General features: G+C 35.6%; 1 protein-coding gene across 1 annotated transcript in view; it reads left to right on the forward strand.

Moving 5' to 3' along the window:
* The window catches only part of ADGRB3 (adhesion G protein-coupled receptor B3), a gene marked incomplete at its 5' end in the record, with an annotated part of 442349 nt that overhangs the window by 226810 nt on the left and 190848 nt on the right, over positions 1-24691 (forward strand). Inside the window, one exon of the mRNA XM_080341055.1 lies at positions 1152-1260. Coding sequence (XP_080197181.1) covers positions 1152-1260 — 109 coding nt within the window. The remainder of the gene's footprint in view (positions 1-1151; positions 1261-24691) is intronic.

A 24691-nucleotide genomic window follows, 5' to 3' on the forward strand; every position in this document is an offset into this window, starting at 1 on the left:
AACAATTTTAAATGTTTTTGTGATCATAGTAGCTTACAACTTTGCAAATAAATTCTGTTTCTTGGAAATGTGCTAGTCCTTACCATTTTGAAAGTCAGACTGAGAGGCTGCATTAGCAATGCAAAGGCTACTGGAATTTATTTTAGTTTCTTGTGTCCAGTTTGGGACTCCCCAGTACAAGATGTGGACTTAATGGAATGAGCCCAGTGTAGAGCCCTGCAGGTGTTTAGGAGATTGAAGCACCTGATATGCAAGAAGAAGCTGAAAGAGTTGATGCTATTTTGCTTGGAAAAGAGAAAGTGATCAGTGGGAATCCTGTCAGTGGTAAAAATTCCTGAGGAGAAGAAACCTGAGCTAGACTCTTCTCAGTGGTGTCCAGTGACAGGACAAGAAGCATGGGGCAAGAATTAAAATACAGTAAATTCCATTTAAATATAAGAAAAGCCTTTTCACTGTAAGAATAATTGAATGCTAGAACATGTTGTGCAGATGGGCTTTGGGGTGTTCATCCTGGGAGATGTTAAAAATCCAACTGGATGCGGTCCTGGGCAACCTACTGGAGCTGATCTTGCTCTGAGCAGTGTGTTGACCTAGATGATCTCCAGAGGCCCCTTCCAATCTCAGCTACTCTGTGATTCTACTACTCCACATCAGCAATGAAAATAGTATTGCCAGTAACAATTTATACCACTTAAATATTGATTAAAGCAACAAATATTTAGCGTACTGGAGAGGTCATGATAAGGTTTGCATTCAGCTGTTTGTTTCAATAGTTCTGAAATTACTGAAGATATCTTCCAGGTGAAGGAAGAATATTTTAATTAGGATTATTCTGGAATATTAAATGCTTTAACCACTAATGAAAGCAATGGCCAGTAATATTTTTTGTAAGTGCAGTGACTTAGAGCAAACATTCCACAGTTCCAGTGCAAATCTGATTTCATGTAGCTTTATGGGAAGTAGTATCTGTTCACTTGAGGATCTAATGACAAAATGGTTGTTTTACAGTAAGTGTTTGATATTAAAACATGGTAAGAGCAATTTGACTGTTAAGTCTCACATTTCATTTGATGGCATTTATATTTTACTTGAATTTGCTGCTGTAGAGATTTTCATGTCATAGTTAATTTTGGCTGACCTTCCTTTGTTAGATCTATCCGGGCTCGGTGGAGTTAATGCAGGTGATTGAAGATTTTATACACATTGTTGGAATGGGAATGATGGACTTTCAGAATTCATACCTAATGACTGGAAATGTAGGTAAGAAATAGGTATTTTTTCTATCAAATTTGTGACCTAATATAAATCAGAAATTGCAAGTATCTACCATAAAGTTGCTGCTTCTAGCCCAATCCAGATTGGTCTGCTCATCCTCCTCCAGGCTATCTCTGTTGCTTGGTTATTCCCTCTCTGGTGTAACACACTCGCTATGCCTTACACATTGAACTTCTCCATAATTGCATCTCAAAATCTACTTGCAAAGTTTCGGACTCTAAATAACATTCAGAAAATACTCATTAGTATACTGTGAACTGTAGGTATATGTTAGAGCATTTCCAGGATAAACAGTGTTTCAAATGGTAATTCAAAAAATCATGCTAAGTGAGATAATAATTATATACTTAATAGCTTGAGAAATGTGAATTTTCTTGACATTATATTTTTTAATATTCTATTATAATAAAGAACTGTCTTTGCACATGGTATGGTGTGATAATAATCAGCATAGCCAGATAAGCAACAATAATTATATATTTTTATATATATATGTTGCCAACATAATCTAAGCCTACAGTTTCTTACATGAGTGTTTTCTTTGTGTGACAGCTTCAAATTTTATTGAGATTTATTTTTCAGACTTTGTTTTCATCACTGGAGAGTTCCTAGGCAATACAATCAAATAATAACAAACATCAAATATAAAGATTCTCATCAACTGAATTCCACTTATTAGTAACCATTAATGCTTCTGTAATATCACAACATTTTACAAAAAAATTAAACCAAAAAAATGAGTTTCAAAAGTGATTTTCTAAGCAGTTTGCTTTGTGTCTTCATTAGCCATTTAACTTTCTATAGCTGCGCGTTTGCAAGGCCAAGAAAGTATTAGATAGTTGTATGTAATGAACTAATTCAAAATATATGTTTGTCTGAAAACAAAACTTCTGGTGTCAATACATTCTTTCAGATTTTCATTTAGAGTCTTCCCACATCCATAGGTCAGTCAGTTCTTCAGCAAGTCATTAGAATGTTAGAAAATATGGACACTTAGAAATTAGTTGTTGGAATAAAGCGAGGAAGTTGTTGGAATATTCCTATTGAAGATCTGACTTGCTGTGCAATAATAAGTATTTATTACTTTTGTACAGTTCATATATAGATGAACATGACTGGGAACATGACTAGTCCCTCTAATGCACAGCCTTGTATTGGACACATGTCCAAGAACTCACCTGAAAGAACTCTGGCAGTCTTAAAATGTTTAAAACATTTTAATTGGCAGTATGGAGAACTTTATCTTTTAAACAGTGAATTATTATTTCTGTTGTTTATTGTGCCACTGTAGTAACAGGTAAAGCTTCTTCCACTTGTCAGTCCTTCGTTATGCTAGTCTCTGCACAAATTTATAAAGAAAAAACAGTATCTTTCTTGAAATGCTTGTTCCATGGCATTTTTATGACAAAATAATAAAACCCCCAGCTTATTTAAAGAGCACAGCATATGATCCTTGACATGTTGTATTGCACTCTGATCTGTTTGTCCTCTGAAAAATGTGAAAAAACCCACAATGGAATATGTTTTAAAAAGACACACTCAAGTGATCTGTGCCTCTACATATTCATGACTTCAAATGGGAAACAGCAACAACTTTCCAATAGAATCAGAAACTGTACTGTGCACTGGCTAGTCTAGATAACTGCATAATCTTAACAGTTTTTCTTTTGATTATCTTTCTCTTCCCACATATAAGATATTTTTAGGCACTCAGGAGTAGGTCTGTTCTTAACTATATAACCATCAAAGGAATAGAAAGAAGCTGAGGAAAGTGAAATTAATTTATAGGTTTATTCTAGCTGCCTAGCTCTATCTGTGTCATATTGGCATGAGTTTATCCTCTCTGTGCTCAGTCAACTGTCAAAAAAGGACAGAATCACTGCTATGTGACTCATTTACCAGGATGCTTGAGCTCAGGTGACATGGTGAGATGGGGACTGAAGGTAGTTATCAGCAAGGAGTAATTTTCACAAAGAAGGAAGCAGTGTGTCCAAAAAAATTTGGGTTTAGTGTAGTTATCCTCATGAGGCTGGCAGAACCGTGTCTGACAGACTATGTACTTGGAACTTAGGGAACATTTATGTTGATCTCAGCTGAGATGAATGAACTATGTGGTTGCTGTTGTCTTAGCATTAGTTCTGCTTTACCAACAAGAGGTTAAAAACATGTGAGGTCCTGTTTATAATTTGTAATAAAATTCTTGTTGTTTAAGTCAGCAAATACATTTACACATTTACAAACTTATTTACCATAAAATACTCCCTCAGCACCTTCGGGTTTTTGGTTTTTTTTTTAATGCCTTATGATATCTTTTCATTTTAGAATCACTTTAGAGTTCAGATATATGAGAAAAAGAATTCAGTACTAAAGGTGAACTACTGTTTCCTGTCATGAAAACATCCAGTTCTGTAGCAAATTTCACAGTATTGCACTGAGTTATTGGATTCCTTCTACTAATTTTAGTTTATGAGTTCATTTCTAATTGAATGGCACTATTGTGGTCCATGTACAGTTTGAATATCTAGTTGTATTTGACAGATAGGCTAATCTCCTGAGATCTTCTGCAGGTGGAATTTTCTTTTCCTTACAAGACACAGAAGGAAGTTACTACTCAACAGCCATGCTGCAATGACTATCCATTGCACATTCTCAGCTCATGGCACATGGGAAGTGATGAAAGTTACCTGAACTGTATGGTAGGCTATGCCAAGCCACATCACTATATATTTGGAAATAGCTAAGAAAGTCCATAAAGAAAGTTGCCATGCCACTGTTAAACTTTTCAGAGTGGCAGCTTATAACTCCAGATCTTTGTTTCTTCTGAAAAGAACCTCAGAGCTTTGTTCTAATCCAGATGATCCAGTATCTATGCTGTCAGGTTTACTTAGGCAGCGTGGTCAAATCAAATGCATTTCCATTAATGCAGGGACCATCTCCTCTCAAGGGCAGAGAATACACTAGAATACACGATAAAAACTTAACAAATGTAAAAGCAATAATTTGCTTTGATCATGCATGGCTGGGACAGATGGTATTTGTTTTAATTATGTGGTCTCAGTTCTATATTATATTCCTTTAAGAAATTATTAGGTGAAATAAAAACCTCTGATAGGAGGTGGAAGCCTCCTCCTTCATCCTGCTCCTTTTCTTCTTCCTTCTCCTCCACCTCCTCCTCAGGACCAGCTGAGCAGGCATAGGAAAAGGATAGTGTGAAAAAAAAGGAGCTTTTGCTACCACTCAGCATCCCTGAATTAGCTGAAAGCACAGACCCACTTGCAAGGATGCAGCAGGCAGTGGGAGAAAAGCTTTTAAATTATATTACCATTCTGTGTTAACCGCTTGATTTCAGTTTTCTCTGTTTCAAATGTGAGTTCCTGACTTTAAATCAAAGATTTAGTCTTGGCTTTTAACAGACTTCTGAATTTTTTTTGAGAGCTAAAGGCCTAAGCAGATGCACCTCAGGACTTTGGCTGATTTGGGGTCCTATTGCAGTAAACCATTAAGAGTTTTGGAGAAATGTACTACATAGTGGCTGAACTGGTCTTAAGAAATATTCATCCTTTAATTTACAAATAATTGATAGACTGGAAGATTGGAGCGCCACAAGCATAGTTATCTTTAAAGATATAGGTGGAATGTAGAAACTGAAATAGGGAACAGTATTAGGAGATCCATATTCCTATGGCAGATTAGCATTCTTTTTTAAATGAAAATTTTCCCTCTGTTGTCAAATGAATTTCCTTGAGAGCAACATCAAAAAAACAGTTAAAGGAGACTCTTGTAAAAAATCAAGCTTACAACTCTGGGACATATTAATGAGAACACCAAATAATCTTGAAGAGCAGTGTGTTGTCATGGATATTATTTGGAACTGACAGAAAATAAACAGAATTTTCAGCAGAAGAAAAGCCACTTTTTGTTAATGTTTATTTTATGAATACTGATGTTTGAGTGATCAGTAATGTTCTAAAATATGCAGATATCAGAAAGTTGTTTGGACTAGTCAAGGACAGGAAAAACTGAAGATCTCCAGGGAGTACAGCAAAATGAAAAAAAGGGGATATCCACTGGCAGATTAAATTCAGTGATGACAGACCATGTAATAGGGAGTAATTCAAACCATACATAATGTGGGAATTTTAAAGAAGTCAGTAAAATCCCGTGGTCACTTTTCAGCAGAGCTCAGAGAAAAGAACAGCATTCATGTGCAAAAAGAGCAGTCTAAAGTAAATACAGAGGGTTAATTTTTAAATTTTCAGTAGCTATCACTTGCAATGCTCTTTTCAATTGAGATTATATGGTTGGGATTCATTTTACTTACCTTAAGCATCACAAAGTTTGCCATAGTCACCCTAAGTTTCCTTTATAGTCAAGGGAAATCTTGCTCAGGAGAGCAATTTATACCATCTCAGACATCTAAAGTAAGGGCATGGTCTGTCTTTTGGAAGTTCTTCCACTGACTATAAAGACAGCCTAGTGACTATCTTAGACTTGAATGACTCATGTCTAAAGCAAAGAGGAGTGCTACTTTGTGAGTAAATAAAACCTGTGAACATAGAGAGGTTCAGATCTGCATGATAAGAAAAAGAAATAACAGATTGAGAACTGGAATGATTGGAATAGATATTTGAGAACAAATTGTTAAAAGAGACTAGATGTTGTGTACAACTGAAAATAGAATGAAAAGAGAAACTAAGCTGACAGTTCTGTTCAGTCTTGCTCACAGGAGAAAGCAAAGATTCTTAACTAAATTTTACATTATCACATTTAATTCTGAATAAGCATGAAACCATGGTCTTAATATGAATAAAATAAAAACAAGTAGACATTAACATGGTAAATGCAGATAGGTATGATATTATATGAAAAAATGAAGAGGTGCAAGCCATGCTTCCGTGCATAAATCAGCTTCTAATTAACAGTCTGTTATCTCTCTACTTAAAAACACCTACTGTGACACTGGTAGTCTGACAAGTAGTCTGATCCAGTATAGCAATTTACATATAATTTTTCATTTAAGACTTCATACTGGGTTGCTTAGATAAGCTTTATAAATATTGGCAGAGAATGAAGTCTGATTTCTGCCTTCACAGACAGTCTAGGATGCCACTGAGGGTTGGTGGAATTTTAAGTGTCCATTGACTTGTGTCTTTACATACTTTCTTCCGTTCCATCTTCATATTCATTAAAATTGTACCAAAAGGTTAAATCAGAGAATCATGGAATACCAGGTTGGAAGGAACCACAAGGATCATCTGGTTCAACCATTCTTGGCAAAAACACAGTCTAGACAAGGTGACCCAGCACCCTGTCCAGCTGAATCTTAAAACTGTCCAATGTTGAGGAATCTACCACTTCCCTGGGAGATTATTCTAATGGCTGATTATATGCATAATGAAACATTTCCCTCTTGCATCCAATTGGAATCATCCCAGTCTCTATCTTCTTTGTAGCCACCAGTTAAATACTGGAATGTGGTGATGATTTCTCCCCATAGCCTTCTTTTCTCAAGGCTGAACAAGCCCAATTCTCTCAGCCTTTCCTGATATGACAGCTTCCCTGTCCTTTGATCATCTTTGTGGCCCTTCTCTGAGCCTTTTCGAGTCTGTACACATCTTTTTTGTGTAGCGGGAACCAAAACTGAACACAATTTTCCAGATGTGGCCTGATAAGCACTGGGTAGAGCAGGATAATGATTCCTTAGTTTCTGCTGGTTATACCCTTGCTAATGCAGCCCATCATCCTGTTGGCTTTCTTTGCCACGGCAGTGAACTGCTCACTCATATTGAGCCTGTTGTCCACTAAGGCCCCCAGCTCCCTTTCCACACAGCTGCTCCCTTTCCACACAGCTGCTCCCAAGCCAGGTAGATTCCAGCCTGTTCTGCCCTCCTGGATTAGGTTTTCCCAGGTGCAAGACCATACACTTGTCCTTGTTGAACATCATAAGGTTCTTGTTAGCCCAGTGTTTCAGCATATCCAGGTCATCCTGCAGAGTGGCTCTTCCTTCTGAAGTGTCCACTTTCCCACTCAGTTTGGTGTCATTGGCAAAGTTCATCTGGGTACCCTTGATGCCATCTTCCAGATCACTTATGGAGATAACCTGTAGGCTTATAGAGCTTATCTTAAAATTTTCCAGTCCTAGCTAGAGATTCGTAGAAATGTTAGTGACCAAAGGAGCTTTCAGAAGAGGTACCTACTCCAGCTATAAGATGTAAACAATGGTACACCTGCTGAGCTTTGGGTATCCTAGAAAATGAGCAAGCTGGATTTCTGTATGTTGCCGTGGGTTCATTCACCTTTTCCCAAGGTATGATTTTCAGGTCTTGTAAATTATAGATCCTGTTCATACTCTCTAGAAACATGTCCAAATAATGTTATTTGTTTACTTATCCTAATGGCATCTGCCTAGTCTGCTTATCTTCTTTGTATCAGAGTTAGTGATGTGTATCTTAAATGCAGCACTCAAAATCCTCTGACTCATATATCATAAATATTGTACTGGCCTAAAATATAACAAGAGACTGAATTTGTTTTAGCATTTGAAAGGGTCTTTTTAAAAATTATATTAAACAGAAAAAGCCAGAGCATTGATATTAGCTTGTCCAAACTTGTAATGAAAATGTCTAAAATTTTCAGTCAGGAAACAACTATTTCAATAATTACACACATACACTCAAATTGTAATGAAGTGCTTGTTCTGAGACTGTGTAGTGCAGAAGCACAGTATTGTGAATTTTAAAGTAGACATTTGTGATTAATAAAAGTTCGGTGGGTAAAATTTCAACATTTTCTCCCAATAGAAAGAAAATAGGACCTGTCAGACAAATGAAAATGCAAATTCCATATAATGGCCCAGAACAGCCATTCAGATCTCTCTCCTCTTTCCATCAAGTTATTCCAGAATGCCCCATGTCTTCACAAAGGAAAATTTAATGGTACAGCCTTTCAGGAACAACTGTGTGGATTGCCCTTAATACTTTAAAGAAGGTGAACAGGAATCATTCCTTCTTGTTTGTCATAGTTCATGTGTAAGTACCTCTGTAATGATTAATATAATTATGCTTGGTTTTGTCAAGAACAAATTCTTACAAACCAAAAATAAAGTTAATCTTGCATGGGTTTGCAACAAAATACATTCCTAATAGATATAAAAACACAAGTCCCCTTTAATTCATGGAGTATTTATATTATTTTCAGCTTTCTACCTAGCTTTTGAATAACTAGTAAAATACACACCAAAGTGAGCAATATTTAGCTAACAATATTTTCTTATATTTTATTACATAATTGTGCTATATAGACTTTTGCCAGTTTCCGTTGTCTAATATCCCATTCCTTCTCAAAAGAGTCAGTGACCATCATCTAGCCATTTCAAGCTAGGATCTGGCTTTTACAACTGTGTCTATAAACACGAATCAAAAAGGACCAAATGCAGGCTTGAGAACTGTCCCCCAGTTGTCCATATTCTAATTCCTGGCAGCTGCCTAGACATTATCAAGACATGGTTCGGGAGATAGTACCAGGGAGAATCCAGTCCTGCTATGCACTGTGGTGCATAGTTGGTCTTATTCTGTTCTTGGATAGTGAGCATGGTGATCAGAGCAGTTATACGTTCTGACTTCTGCCCCCTGTTCTTTTTATTCATGACTTTGACCCCTGGTCCTGATTCTCTTTGTTTCACACTCAGATGTAGCTCACCAGTCTTTCCCACCTCAAACCTGTATGCTCTTGGTTGAGCAGGTCCTCTGTTATGTGAAAGTGAGCATCTGTTGCATTTCTTTCTTCATTCATTAAAAAATCCTTCAATTACAAAGATTCATAGACAGCCAATATAACTTTCCTGTTTCCCTATTCTTCATTTGCTCAAACCATATGTAACAATCTTCTGGTGTTTAAAGCTAGCAGAAGAGACAGTTTTCTGAGAAAAATACACAAAATAATAGGAAAACTACAGAGAAAGGTCAATTGGAACTTTTTAAATTCCCTTATATACTTCTTCTCCATATATATTCATATAATTTCCTTTGCAGCAGTCTTACCAATTCCTTGATCAGATCAATAGGTTGGCTTCAGAAGGTTCAAACTTTCTTCACTGATTAAAGGGGGAAAACTTTATGCACACTTTGAAGGTCTAAGTTATCGCAGCACCTGACTTAGTGCCTGAAGTAAATGGTAGAGATCTCCTATTTCTTTCTCAATATCAAATAAGCTTATTAAATGATTTACATATCCTGAAAACTTAGCTGTGAACAGTGCATAAAAGAGTAGATTTTTTTAATCTCTTTTCTAAAACTGCATACTCAGTGATCCTGAGGAAGTACAGCTCTCAGTTACTTAAGATTAAAAATGACTAATATCAAGGGAATGTCTATAAGAATCTTCTAAAACAATCTTCACAAATGTGGATAAAAATCTAGTTTAATTCTCTGGCTGTATTTTAAGTAATAGTCATAATTCAGTAGATATTTTAGTGGATATGATTCATTAATTATCCTTAAGGATAAAGCTAAATAAATTAACCGCTCAGTATTTTTAAATGGGTGCTATTGAAAAATATAAGGTTTTTCCCTTCATTACCTTATATTACATAAGATACAGTGGAGTAAAAGGTTCTAAAGAAATAGAAACTATACAACATGCAGACATCCAGGCTTCAGTCTTATTTAAAACAATGCCTCCAACTGAAACATAAAGCAATGTCTGCAACCTATTTGTGGAAGTAAGTTTTTACAGCAGTAGATGGAATCTAAGATTCTCGTATGATTCCTAAATTTCTACCTCTGTAAACTCTTTTCTGAATCGTTCTGGTTTTAGGGCCCTTTTTACATGACCAATTGAAAGTTAAAGGAATCATCTGTTTTATTACAGGCCATTTTTTCACAGGTGCACTTAAGTGTTGCCCTGAGAAATTAAATATCTGAGTTTATATTCTCCTTTGCCTTGGACAGCTGCATCTTTAGGTGACACCCAACAATTTCTGAGTAGAATGAGGCTTCAGGGGTTAGAAATTTAAGAGTCTGTGGTGGTAGCTTTGAGTTAATGGAGTAAATGTACACCCAAGAGAGTGCTATCATTTCGTATTAAGGTAGTGCCACGAGGCAACAATCGTATTCAGTGTAGTGTCAAGATATTCCAGACAATACAGTCCTCCCCTTAAACAGAAGAGGTACCAGAGTGTCACAGTCCAATAACAAGATGCAATTCTGCACAGACTGAGGAGTCATTCTGGGGTTTTGTGTCCCTGTGAGCCGGTCACCCCAAGAGTGTCCAGCCATCTTCTGGTGGTGCATCAGCTAGAGGTGGTCAGCTAGAGATGATGTGATTAAATAGAGTAAATGGAAAAGTCCACCCTCAGTTTTAATGAATTCTACAGGGTTTTGTTGCTCACTCACTACTGAAAATCAAAGAAGGAAACTTAAATAAAGCAAAACCCCACAAAATACAAATTAGTTGAAGTAGGAATAAAACCAAGGAATCATACTTTCAGCTGGCAAAAATAGCAAAAGTCAGTGGAAGCAGACTGATATCCCATCTGAGACTCTTGAGTCAACAGAGAATTTTACTTACGAAGACTTAAGAGACAGCTATTAACTTTGCATGTTATATGCAGTGTGTTAGAGGGGTCTATTACCCCAAAATGCCAAAGTTTGTTTTCATTTTCTGGCTTTTCAGGATTTAAATAAATAAATAAAGGCAAACTATTACAAAACCACAAACAAATAAAAGCAAACAACAACAAAACCCAACCAACAAACAAGCAATGACAACAAAACAGACAAACAAAACAGAAAAGTGAGGGGAATAACCTCTATAAATACTATTTAGAATATTAAACAAAACAACCTGCTGTGTTGAAAAAGTATTTGATTTCCTCGGTTATGACTGTAGGTTTTAACTCCAAATAGCAATATAGATGTACCTCTTTCAAACTGCATAGCCTGAAAGTAACGTAACAATTGAAAAGCATTTTCAAAGTCAGTTTTGTGAGGGTGTTAATGGATTATTAATAGCAGAGAAAATTATTTTTATGGTAAATAATTATTTTGGCAGTGGAACTATAAAATATTGTGGAGATCAAACTTCACAGCCTTGTTAACATATGCAGATGTAAATTTTTTTATGCCTGTGTAATTTTTTTTTTTTTTTAATATGCACCAAAGATACTATGTATATCCCTTCAATTTTGTTAAAATCAGATTGCATAACAGTAGCAGAGCTAACAGTGTTAGTAAGATCAGTTCAAAGCATCCCAAAGCATCCATGTACTAGGTTTGCTAAAGTCAAGAACAGGGCCTGAAATTTATGAAGCATCTGTTGTGCCTTGTGATTTCTGAGCTGATTAGTTCAGTCATTTTATGGGGTTTGTTTTGCTTACTCTTGACTTCAGCTGTGAGTTTTTAGGAGAAGATTTACTGCCCTGGCTCAAGTCTGAGACAGAGGACCTTTGATAAGGTTTGTGATATAAATCTGAAGGTCATTCTACTATGGATCATTCTACTTTGTTGTTGTTGTTGTCGTCATCATTGTTGTTCTTGAACAACAATGCAACAATGACAACAACAACAACAATAATCATAATAACAACAATAATAATAATTTCTCTAAGATTCCTTCATAGTGGGAAGAAAAAAATTTCCCGCTTAAAAAGCATGGTACACCTTTCTTTACGGCCTCTGGTATTTGAATGATAATAGATGCAAGGAGCACAGATGTTTAAATTGCCCCGTAGTGGTGCCAAATAGCTTGATATTGTTGTCTTTTTTGTTCTTTTGTGTTTTAACACTCTCCACATACCTGGAGACATGTAATCAGCCATAGACAGCATTCCTCCGTAAATCTTTTAGGAATGTAGTTTGGGAAATGGTTCTATAGAAAATATTTTTGATCTCATTAAATGAAAAATTTTTCATACAAGTTGTAGTGCAAAGCTTATGCTGTTATTTAATAACTATTATTTTGTGGAGTTTTTTTTTCTAACTTCTAAGGTCTTCCACTTTTAGTGTCAATTGCATTGGTTAATATCACTGTTAGTTACATAACTTTCTTGTAATACATTACTATTAAATATTATGATCTGATACTATCTTCTTTGACTCAGTAGTCATGTATCTTGAAAGCAGGTAGATTTCAAGTATGTCTGTGGGAAAATAGTATATTAGTATAGTAACTTGTCCAGAAAATTCTGTCTCTGGTCTTGTTATAGAACATCATAGCTAGAATGTGAGCTGATCTCAAAGACAAATACTTGGAAACACATTCATATGTGTATAAATTATGCCCATTGGTATAACATACTTCCTCCCTATATTGGCACCCAAATCTCATCTCCAATAAAGCAGAGGAATGAAAAGAGACTGACGTGCCCAAGGGGAAGAAACTGTGAGACAGTCATCAGGATGACTGGATCTTCAGGGACTGGCAGTCAGGCAAGCTGCTGCATCTGCATATACAAGATTTCTCCTATTTCTGAGGGAAATATTTATCAAAAATACAGTAAGCTTATCCCCTCCTTTCTCATTTTTACCTCAAGAGGGTACAATATGTTCATAAAGATTAAAGGGAATGTCTCGCTTTGCCATTAGGTATCTTAGATTGTTCATTGCTGAAGCATAGAATGAATGTTTTCAATGCTCATTTAGCTCTGAATATTGCATCCCTATCTAGGCAATGAAAAATAATGGTCTCCATTCACAATCAACAATGCACAAAGAAAAGTTAATTTCTGCAAAATGACTGTCATTTAACTTTGACAAATTGGACTTATACCTGTTTCGTGGATGAATAGTTCCACTACTGGAAAACATGGCTGGTGATTTTATACCCTATCATCTATTTTACATTCCTGGTTGTACTTAGAAATAATTTTCAGAAGTTAAAATTATAGATATCTAAACCTCTCATAAACTGAAATGATAGAGAATGTACATCAATAGGGTAAGACGTTCAAATATAATGCTAGTTCATCTACTGAGAAATGGTATTCAACAGCAGACCTTGGAGGAGTTTGAAGTGTTTGTAATGTTTATCATTTTATTTGACAAGATATTAGAGGGAGTTTTCTGAATATATGTTTGTTCTCTGAATGTACATGAAGCATGCATATAGGAATTTTCTTTTAAAGCTTGGAAAATAAGGAGGGAAATAACCGTGTAGGAATTTGGCCATTTTTCCTTATTGTAGGCATTTGTTAGAATATTTTCTTTTGTTCATAATAATTTTGTTAATCCTTAAATTACTTAACAGCATATTTGTTCATGAGCTTTTAAATTTATGGTTTGAGGGAGTCTCTGTCTAGGGATTCACATACCTGCTTTTTATGGATATTTTTTTCCTATGGATATAATTTCTATTGATAGCACCGGCTGCTGGATCCATTTTTTTAACCTGCTACTCAGCATTCTCTATGCCTACATTAATCTGCACTGTTACTAGTTTTAACAGTGTTTAAAGTCTCTCATAGCTCCAGCTGGACATGAAATGGGATTGTTCGACCTGCTGTTTATTTTTGGGTTGTTCAGTATTTGTGGGGGGTTTTGTTTGTTTGGGTGGGTTTTTTTTGTTTTGCTTTGCTTTGTTGTATTTTTTTGTTGTTGTCATTTGTTTTGTCGGTTTTGTTTGTTTGTTTGTTTGGTGTTTTTAAGATTTAGTGCTTTATTGGAAGAAAGCCAAAGCTTTCATTAAAACAGCTGAAATTAAATAAAGCTATGTTACCTCCTAGCTGATGTGGACAGCTATCACAGGCAGTCTGACAAGCTAAGAATTGCTAAATTAACAAAACAGTATTTTGTTTTGTCGCATCATTTGCACATCTTGGCGACAGAAAACGTTAAGACTCAATGTTTGTATTACCATCTTAATCTTTCATGTTGAAATAGTTTCATTTAGTAGAAGTATCTATATGGGTAGGATTTTTTTCCTTCAGATCAAGTCTATATTATACTGTGGTTTGCACAAAAGAAGAAAATGATTCTGTAGTTGGCTAGGGTTTCCTTGGGAATGTAAGAAAAACAAAGTCAAGTTACTGTTCCAGTGAGGTTTCCTTGTTCTCAGTTTAATCATTTGAGCCCAGGCTGTAATTAGTCTGTGACAGAAAGAACTAAAAATGAAGGAAGACATAATACAAAAATTCCAGAAGCATAACCTAAATATAGTAGGTCATTATAAAAAAGCCCAAGGAATCACTTATTAAAACATACTTGCAGGTTTTGTTTAAGGGCTTCCACCCCCTTCTTCTATCTTGTATATGATTTCCAATGTTATATACCTCTGCTGAATAATAATATTGCTTATTCCTATTAATTAAATTAGCTGTTTCACTTAATTGATTTTACTTCTTCTATTGCTTATGCTAAATTCTCATCAGTTCCATTTTTAATGTTTATGTGAACGTTGGTGTAAATTTTCTATATCCAATTAATTTCTTGCTTCAAGCAATGCAACCAGTATGTTGTCTCAGCACATGCCCTGAACGTCTCATTTGCTGAATGATGACATTGAGCACCTTTTGAAAATGCTTCATTACCATTCAAATGGTCCTTTGCAATAAACATAGTATAACTGTAGAACTCAAATATTTAAACCATCAAGATTTAATTAATACCCACAGTTCGTATCAAGACAGGTCCAGTTGTGCTGTCCACCTCTGTGCTTCTGAAAAAAAAAAAGCTACTGCTTTGAAATATTACCAAATAACTGAGCATCTTTACAATGACCCTTAACTTTGTTCCTTTTTCATTCAGTTTAAAAATTTTATTATGAATGTTTGCCACCAGAGTGCAGTTAGTTTGGTTTCCAATAAAACACCATTTAGATATTTTGCGATTAGGGACAAAAAACCCATTTAGTACATCAAAAATATTCTATAAAAGCAATAGTACTGTAAAACCTACACGTAACAGAGAGGGAAACATAACTAAAGGGAAAAAAAAAAAAAAAAAGAAAGAAAAAGACATTTTTTTTCTAGCATCCTGTAAAATATTGTTTGTTGGGCAACAATGCTATAATCAGGATTTGGTGGGGAAAAAAGGGCAATATAAAATGGTGCTTTTGGATTGTCTAGCTGTTCAGGGAATGGTTTGTATTAGGAAAGCCACCTTGACTGCAGATTATAATTTTTAACTGGTCAAATACTATTGTAAGGCAAGAATTTTTTTTTTTATTTTATTTTTTTTTCTGTCTATCTCCTAGATCTGACTGTGGAGATAATGACAGTTATCCCAAATACAGCATGGCAGTAATAGCAAAACTGGACTCATTTGTAGAATACTTTACACTGAGTGACTTCGCAAGTATAGATTTTTTTCAAACAGAATTTGCAGAAATTTTTAGTAAATTAATAGCTGCTTTGACATGTAAATTCAGTCACTCTGTGTTAGTGCTTTCAGGCACAGGAAATTAATTGGAGGCAATTGTGTTGTGTTGTTGGGTCCCAAAAACTATAGTTCAATAGAAAACAAAGATTGCATTTGTGCTTCTTATTTCCATATTTTACACTCATTATATTCCATTTAAAAAGAATTCACTATGATTTTTTTATGAAATAACATGAGCAAACAGTCTGGAGTAAACTATTGCTTTATATTATAGATATAATTGTGTTTTCTGGAGTATTGCACATTGTAGAATTTAATTTTAACTTTATAGAGCTTCTAACTACAGGCAATATTTCCAGGAAATAAGGGATAGTTAGCCAAAGCAGTATGGTTTCAGTTTGGGGGACTCCTGTACATATTTTCGTAAACATACTGAAATGAATGGCACAAGAAATTAAAGAAATAACAATAGCAATAAACCCAAATTTGTATTGTAATAACTGTAGCAGAAAATAGGTTGCAGATAGGATGTAATGCCAAAGAGACAGCAGAGTCATGTCAAGTGTATGTGTTAGTAATGTAAGTGTTGCAGAGCCAGACATGGTGATGGCTCCTTTTGATGGCATCTGTTGTGCCTCAGGAAAACCAGATAAGATGTTTTCGTATTCATGGTAGTTTCTACAGATTAGCTGTCCAAAGTGGTAGTTCTCCACTGTGTGTAAAAGAGAAACTCAAGGCACTGTAAGGGCATCTGAAAAGTCAGTCTGAATCCAAATAGACTTTTTAAGAATTAGAAGCCTATCTGCTGCAGGTATCATGCTGTGTTATATCTTGAGTTAAATATTTTGACCAGATTCCATGATTAGCTTTGGCACTGAGCTCGGGAATAATGTGCTTGCATTTTATATACCCAGTCACATGCAAGGCTTAATCCAGTTTTCCCAAAGCACAGTTTAAGATCTCTAAGCAATATATACCAAGTCCAGATCATTTTTTAAAACCCTGAAAAGGCACCCAAGAAACCCTAATTAGGCATCTCTATCCCTGTCAGCTGCATTCAAAATTAATGTACATGTGAGGCGCCCAAATTCAGACACAGGAAACAGTAATGGTATAACATTTGACTTAGAGTAGTTGACTGTTGGGTCTTGATCCTTTCTTAGCTGCTTGGGTCTTTTTGATTCCTCCTCCCATAGCTTTGATAAACATTAAAATCCTCTCATTTGAGGGAAACAGGAGGGAAGAAGCATGGGATGCTGGAGATGTTATGACCAGAACTGGATAACAAGAGCTGAGCACAAGGTTCACATGCCATAGTGATTCAAGTGATTACATTATAGCAGCTCATAATAACCAAGTCTGTCACTCTTTATAGGCCAAATTTTCTAGTTAGATGTCTTTTAAAGCATATCATTGTGCAGTTGTTTTATCAAAATGACCATAATAACTCGGAGATATTTCTCCTGAGTTATTAAAGTTAATTTAGAATTCAACAATGTGAACAAGTAAATCAAACTCAGTCTAATTATTATTACTTACTACTTATATTGGAAAGTGCCTATATGTCCCACTGAGGTACTGAGTTTTCGTTGTACCATAGATGATGTAAACAATCTAAATAAAGCATGTGTACATTATCCCGACAATTAGATTTCACAGTGCCCCAGGACAACTTTTTACAATCCCTCAAGCAAATCTTAATCCACTTTATCTCCTCTATGGAGACCATTCAAGATGAATTAGATGTGTCTCCAGAAAACAAAGACCTAGTTATGAATTCCTGTGAGGAAGATTAAAATCATGGTTTGAACATGAAACTGAGACACAGGAGACCTGTGTTTCTAACAGTTTTGTATCAGATTTTCTGTATCACTCTGCTCAAGGCTGTCCTGAAGGCTTTTACTGGTTAGAAGTTGCAGCACCTTCTTACCAGGTGCTGTGTTCGAGGAGAAGCAAGAATGTGCTTCTCTGTAAGGAAAACCACGAAACAGCAGAGCACACACAATGGCCTTGCTGGCAAAGGTGAGGTCCCACAGCACCCAAACAAGAAGAGCAGAGGAGATCTGTTGTGGTAGGCAGGCCCAGCTAATATTCCAAATCACCAGATAAGTCCACAGTGGTAAAGCAGATGTGATGTCAAGTCAGGAAGTCAAGTCACAGCATCAGGGTCAGGATCTGATCCAGTGGCGGTATTCAGCTGTTAGTCCAGTGGACTCCAGGTAAAACCCATAGTGAAAAGGGAGGTCCAAGGTTGCTTGACCTTAACACCAAATCTGTAGATCAAGGTTCAGAACACCAAAACACCTGACCATGCACACAGTCAGAGCTGATTCAGCTTAAGTATAACTCGTGAGTGAAGGGGTTACAGACCCCCACTTCTCACAGCCTTCTTCACAGTAGTCTGAGTTGAAAAGTTGCGTTATATCAGAGCTGATTTTGAGCATGAGCAGCTAAAGCTGCAGAGGTCTGTGTGTAATGGGTGTGCACTGGCTTAGGATAGCTTGTTCTTTAAGTCAAATTACAAAACTCAGGATTGAAGGTATCCACTACAGAAGTAATTTGATGCTGACCAGGAAATACTAAGCTTATGACAGAATTCTTTCTGTCTGCAAAGTCAGTAGAGTCAAGAGCTCAGTAAAGCACTTGTTGGAGACATCTTTCGGTTATCTGGGGTGAATTAGGAAAACCTGCCTTTCTTCTGAGCCCTTGGTTCATGTGTGGTGCCCCTTGCCAAGTGAATATTCAAATACCGTTTTTGTCCTCTTTTCCTCCTAGATAGCTCAGATTTTGATGGCTATAGTCTTGAATCCTAGTAGATTTTCTTATCTAAGGTGAAGAAGGTATGGTTTATAATTCCTTCAGATGGGGATCCCCTCTTCAGAGGAGGACGTGCCTGCACACAGATATTCATAATTCAAGTGCTCAAAACATAGATCAGTACTCTAACAGGCTGTGTTAGAGCAGCAATGCTGTCTCTGACATTGCCAGGTTTTGAAAAGGAAAGAAACTGCAGATGCATTTAATGAGGGGACAGTAAACATGGAGAAATTGAATATGCCTGGTGAATTGCTGTAGAACAAGGGACACCTGCAAGCATTACCTCCATATCTATTGTTTTGCAGGATATGGCTTTTAATCAGGCTCTACTTTTTCAGGATTCACCGGCCACATTCATAGTATTAATGCTCCAAGATTCTATGTCAGAGTGATTTACAGTTATCTCAGTTTTAATTTGGTCATAGTTATATCTGAAAGTTCTTCAAGATGCCATTTTGTATGATTACAAATGCTGTTCAATAATACAATATAATAGGGATCTCTTTCTGTTCCAGTACAAAAAGCTGTGATTAGAAGCATATCTTGATTCACATGCTTTATTTTCTTTCCTCTGTGTGTGGCTTTTATACATCAAATCTTCTATCTCCATGCCTGAGAATTCACTTCTCATACCACCTTTCGATATCCTGAGTAACTTAGCTCATATCTTTCTAGATTTCTGAATGATAGGATTTAGTTGTCATTTCCCTAGAGGAAAGACAATGGCCATCTTTGCTTCAATTTACTACTGCTGGGAAGCAATCATTCTACCTCTGCTCTTCATTCCCCTAAGAAATGTAATGTTGACAGAATATTTTTATCAATACCCTGCTAATTATTTTCATGTCTGTTTGCCCCCTTATTGATGTCCTCACCTCTGTCAAGTCCTCTCTGTCTATCTTTTTAATAGTTCTTAGTGGGTATCTAATCATCAGTAAACCTGATAAATAAATTCTCTCTCAGCTTTTCTTCTTTCTGCCTTTCTTTGATGATAGCTTCATCATCATTAGCATCTTCTGAGCTCACTACCTTAATATTACCTTCAGTCTTACTCTCTTTTTTCTGTTGTTATCAGCTAGAATAACCAGCAGACACTTTTTCCTGTCACCTTAGTGACTGAAAAATGCATAGTTTCTGCACCTTCCCTTCTCAGTCAATGTAAACCAGTGTTGCAGATAGCCTTGCCCCCTCAATATTACCATGGTTTTCACTTTTATGTCTGTAACATTAAAACTCATGCACTTAAATGCCAACTCATTCTGTCTCCTGCATCAAACTCCATCTTCTGTCTTGGTTTATGCTGGGTCTTTCTTTTCCTTGAGAAGTGCTTTATGACAAGGCAAGAATTGCCAAAGGAGGCCTTAGTCTTAGTAAAAGGAATGCACAGTAATACTAAGAAGAATAAAAAAAGTAAGGTCTTTCAGAAACATAGAGTACCTTGGATGTAGCTTTGTGTCTCTTTGGCTGTTCATGTCTTCATGTTCTTCAATATAACTCTTACAATATGGAGTTGTCTTCTAGTTAATGAAGTACAGCCTCCTATCATATTTTATTTAAAGTATTTTTCTGCATATACGCATATTTCAGGAAGCATTCTGTTCTTCAAGAGAAAACATTTTCTTCTGACTGTTCATAAAAAGATGTTTACATTTTCACTAGTTCAAGTGGGTTTTCTTCAAACTTGTGACTCAGATTTGCAAATTTAAAAGTTATTTTGTTCTTTACGTTCTACATTGGCCAGCTGCAAATAGGAATATTTGTCTTACAGTATGCATTAATAACAAATAAATAATAATAATTATTAAAAATTATAAAATGATAAGGTTATTATTTTTCCCCTGGGATGACATGCGGAAATAGCATCTGAACATGGACAAATTCTGTGATCTTTTTATTTTTTTATGGTTCTTAATAACATTTCTCAATGCTATAACTACTGTTTGAGCTTTTATTTTTGTTGTTGTTGTTTTCAATTTTTATTTCCTTACCTAGAACAAGGAAAAGTTTGGAAAAAGAATTGTAATCTTATGTTTTACCTGTATTTTTTAATCATAACAAATGTGCAATCAGAAAACATTCAAGAGAGCGCATATGCATATCTGATAGTTCATAGGTCTTTGAAATTAGTGTATGAATGACTTGTTCTTGAAATAAATAAAGAATTTGTTACTGAAGAAAAAAAGTACATAAAAACAAAAGGAAGCACTTTGCTGCTGCCTATGAATTTCTTTATTTTTAAATTACTTAAGTAGCAGGGAGTGTTTATTATGTGCATCCTGGTAATTGGCCTGAAGGCATACTGCTTTCTAATTCATTCTAAATATTATTCTACTGGTCATATTATTGATATGGTAGCATATTGCTGGCTTTTGTTACAGGCTTTTGGGAGCATGTTCAGACATACAGTTACGTGACTGTTCCTGTGTTTATTTATTCGTATTGTTTAAAGGACTGGAGTGGCTTGCAAGCTCAAAATAGAAATGAGCTCAAAAATTCCCTAAGGTGCTTATCACTGATAAATGTATTCTTTTACACCAAAAAGGGTAACAGGTACCTCTCTTCCCCATCTCATTGTTTATGGAATACAGAAGGGGAATATTCAGAGGTCACTAAGGTAGCTTCTTGATTAACCTAAAGCAATAATCTTAACCTTCAGTGAGCCCATTTAAGGCAGAGTTTGCTTGACATCAAAGGAAGGATTCATGCAGAACTCATGCCTGATTACTGAAAATATCTATGAAATGTCTACTTCTGCCTATGCCGGTAGTGTGTCTTGCTGTCCAAAGCTTGAATAGGCAGAGTGCAGCTGCTATGGGCCGATGAGCTTCAGGGATGCAAGTGCAGAACAGGCTTCTGTGGATATCCCTCTCTTGTCTGCCTGTGGAGCATTAAGGCATAGCAAGGTTCTAATTTAAGAAGACATTATTTCCATGTTAATGGTCATAGGAAGTAGTAGATCTGGTAAGTTATCGTTTCTTAGCGTTTGGGTTTTTTTTCTGCCTGCTGTTTGATGTTAGTTCACTGCAGGGAGATCACATGAGTATTATTTGCAGAGGGAAAATTACCTGATTGTCTTATGTTCATATGAAAGGATGTCACTTCACCACAGCCCTTCTGTTATACATAATCTTGTGGGTGGTAAGAGGAGGATTTATCTTTGAGAGAAAGATTTTAAAGGAGATCATCGAACTTGCTCAAATGCAAAGTTCGATAGAAAATTGGCAGATCCACAAACTGGTCTCCTTGAAAAGAGGATTTCGCCGTTTGTGTTTGTTGCAGATTGCTTTTAAAATGATGGGGTTTAAGTGGATAGAGCAGATCTGTTATGAATATCACCTTCAGTATGTCCATCTGGCTTTTTGATGATGAGCCAGGCATGACTTTTTCTCCCATGTATCCAACATGAATTGACTTAAGTAAGCTTATTTATTTTATAAAAACTCAAAGGTTTTACATTTAGGGTTAACAGAATAATTCTAAAATGTATAAATATTATTCTAATTGGGTCTTTTTTTAACAGAGATATTTGAAGAAATACTCAGTGTTCTGAATTTTAACACAAACATCCTTTCATGCTCTTTATTCTGAACACCTATGACTATGGCACATGACTACAACCCAGAAATAAATTTAGAAGTACCTGTCCTAGAAGGGCAGTATAATGTCCTCTGTCTGAAAAATCAAAACCTGTTGTCTGTTGAACTCAAGTTTACTAAATGCTGAATAATATATGTCTAGTATACTGTCCTTGAACAAGTCAAAATAGGAAGGGAAAAGAGCGAATGATGCTGCTAACACACCATTCTCTGTTGCCTGAGAGTTAAATTTGATCAGATTTCTACTTTCTTGCTTTGACATGGAGGGTTAAGCAGAAGCTGACATTTAATGCTAATCCTATAGATTTCTGTATCTGGCTTTCTAATTCAGTCAAGGCATTGATGTCTTTTAAAATAATTAATTCCAATTCCTCTGTATCTTAAGTAATTGTAAATTAGGGATCAACATAGTTACTGTACTGTAAAGCACAACAAACCCAGATTATCACTTACGAGAAACGAGAATCAAAGCCTGTGTTGTATTCTCTTTTGTAAGTACACAGATGCCACAGAATTCACACTCTGATTTTGAGCATCTTTTCAGATTTGATTTCAGGTTTTGGTTCAGCCTTTGATTTTGACTTTAATTTGGCTTGCATTGTAATTTTAAAACTTAAATCTCTACTGTGAGAGCTGAAGTCGTGTTAGTCCATGAGCAAACATCCAGTTGTTTTTCTGTCATGCCTTTTAGAGAATCTGATTTCCTGTTCTAAAGCAATATTATTGAAGAGGCTGATTCTGAAATCTCGCCAGGTTTTGTTCAACATGGGAAGCTAAAGGGTGGAGGGCAAAGAGAAGGGGAAGATGATTCATGCCACTTATTTTTTTACTTCATCTTTTATTATTTAGCATCCCAGAGCTACTGGAAGTTGCACTAGGCAGCTTATAACTCATTCAAGGTTGTAAGGATCACAGCAATACATTCAGCCTTTCTGTTCTAGGACATGATCTACAGGGGCTAGCATACAGTAACTACACAATTTTTATTTCACTCAGAATTTTCTTGACCCGTTAATTAACCACTTTTGTGCTGCTCTAAGTAAACTCCTTAAATATCATTCATATATTACTGTGTGTAATCAACTCATTTGGATACTCATGGAAAATTCTCCATCCCTGTGAGTCTGGAGATAATAAATTCCAAAGAGATTTTACTTTACTCAGTAAGTAAGAACAGTTAGTAGTTGCCAAGTCTAAAATTTTCAGCAGAGCAGTATTGAACATATCTGCAACTGCAGCATTAAGATAAAGGTAAATGGAGAAGTAGTTGTAAAGGATATTAAAATGAATCCATTACATGTCAAAACAATCACTACATTGATTAGACTAGACTACTTAAATAAATTTTTCTAATCAATAATTATTATGGAGTCATCAAATATGTATGTGTTCTTATGTGTAATTGAGGCACTGTCTTGTCATTTATACCAATGTGTATCAAAAGACTGCTCAAAGAATTCTAAAAAGAAAGGCTTTTTCTCAATTTTTCAGCTTACAGCTAGGTGAGCTTTTCTTCCATCTAGGGCATATAAATTTCACTTGCCAAATTCAGAAGTAAGATGTTGCCATTCTTTGAAGAAATAAATATTGTATTCTACTGCCAACATTCTTCAAATGTTGAATACACTCAAGTATTATGGTTAAGATTCCTTGTTCTGCCTTTTTATTTTCTTTTTAACCTTTGGGAATCATATTAAAATTGTAACTAAAGCAATATAGGAGCCAAAACAAGAGATGCTATCTAGAGAATGAAATAATGAAACATATTCTGCAGCCTGAACATGTTTCTCCATATTCAAACTTTCTGTCTCAGAAGATTTTTCCTGCCAAGAGACCTCTAGTTGGCATTTTCATTTTTGGTTCATGCTATTTAAGTCAGAACCAAAGAATTTTTCCAAATTAAGGAAGCTTTGCCTATTTTTTTTTTTTTTAATCATGCCTCAAATATGGTAGAAATTGCCATAATACAAATAAATATAAATGAGAATTTTCCATATTGGAAAAGTTGTTATTGTGCCTGCAGCAGGGCATGTGCAAATTGTATGAATTACATGAGGAGTGACCAGACTGTTTACTTGGCAGTATTAGGTCTGCAGCATAAATAGTCCAAGAAGATGTAGTCAGATTAGAACAGAAGAATGTATTACAGTAATAAATCAAATATGATTTTGTGAGAATAAGACATGCTGCATATAGTGTATATGGGAAGTTTTCTATTTTAAAGTTCCTTAATTTAAAAAGACACGTGCAGATTTTCTTCAATGCCTGTTTAGATCATTCCTGTTTTAGTTTTTATTTTTCTTCTCCTCTTTTCATCTTTTTTTTCCACTTTACAGTCTCATTCTTATAATATTCTCAGTGACTTTTTCCAGTATTATACAACTTCTGTGTGGGTATAAACAAGGAAAAACACTTCTGCCACAGTGCCTGTAAGTTTCTTCATCAGCTAGGATTCTGTTTTACAAATTCAGGATGAGATGTTTTGGTGTGGTAATGTAAAAAATCATTTGGGTTCCCGTATTTAGAGCATCATTTTCTAATGAAAACCTAATGTAAAAATAATAGGATAAAGTACAAAGTGAATTACATATAATTCTGTCATATTATCTATGTATAACAATTGTATAAGAAACTGATACTTGAGTTTCTGACGTACGAATGACCTAGAACCTGAATTATACTAATTCTCCT

The sequence above is a fragment of the Nesoenas mayeri genome (assembly GCF_963082525.1).
Source record: "Nesoenas mayeri genome assembly, chromosome: 3".
In the NCBI taxonomy this organism is placed as follows: domain Eukaryota; kingdom Metazoa; phylum Chordata; class Aves; order Columbiformes; family Columbidae; genus Nesoenas; species Nesoenas mayeri.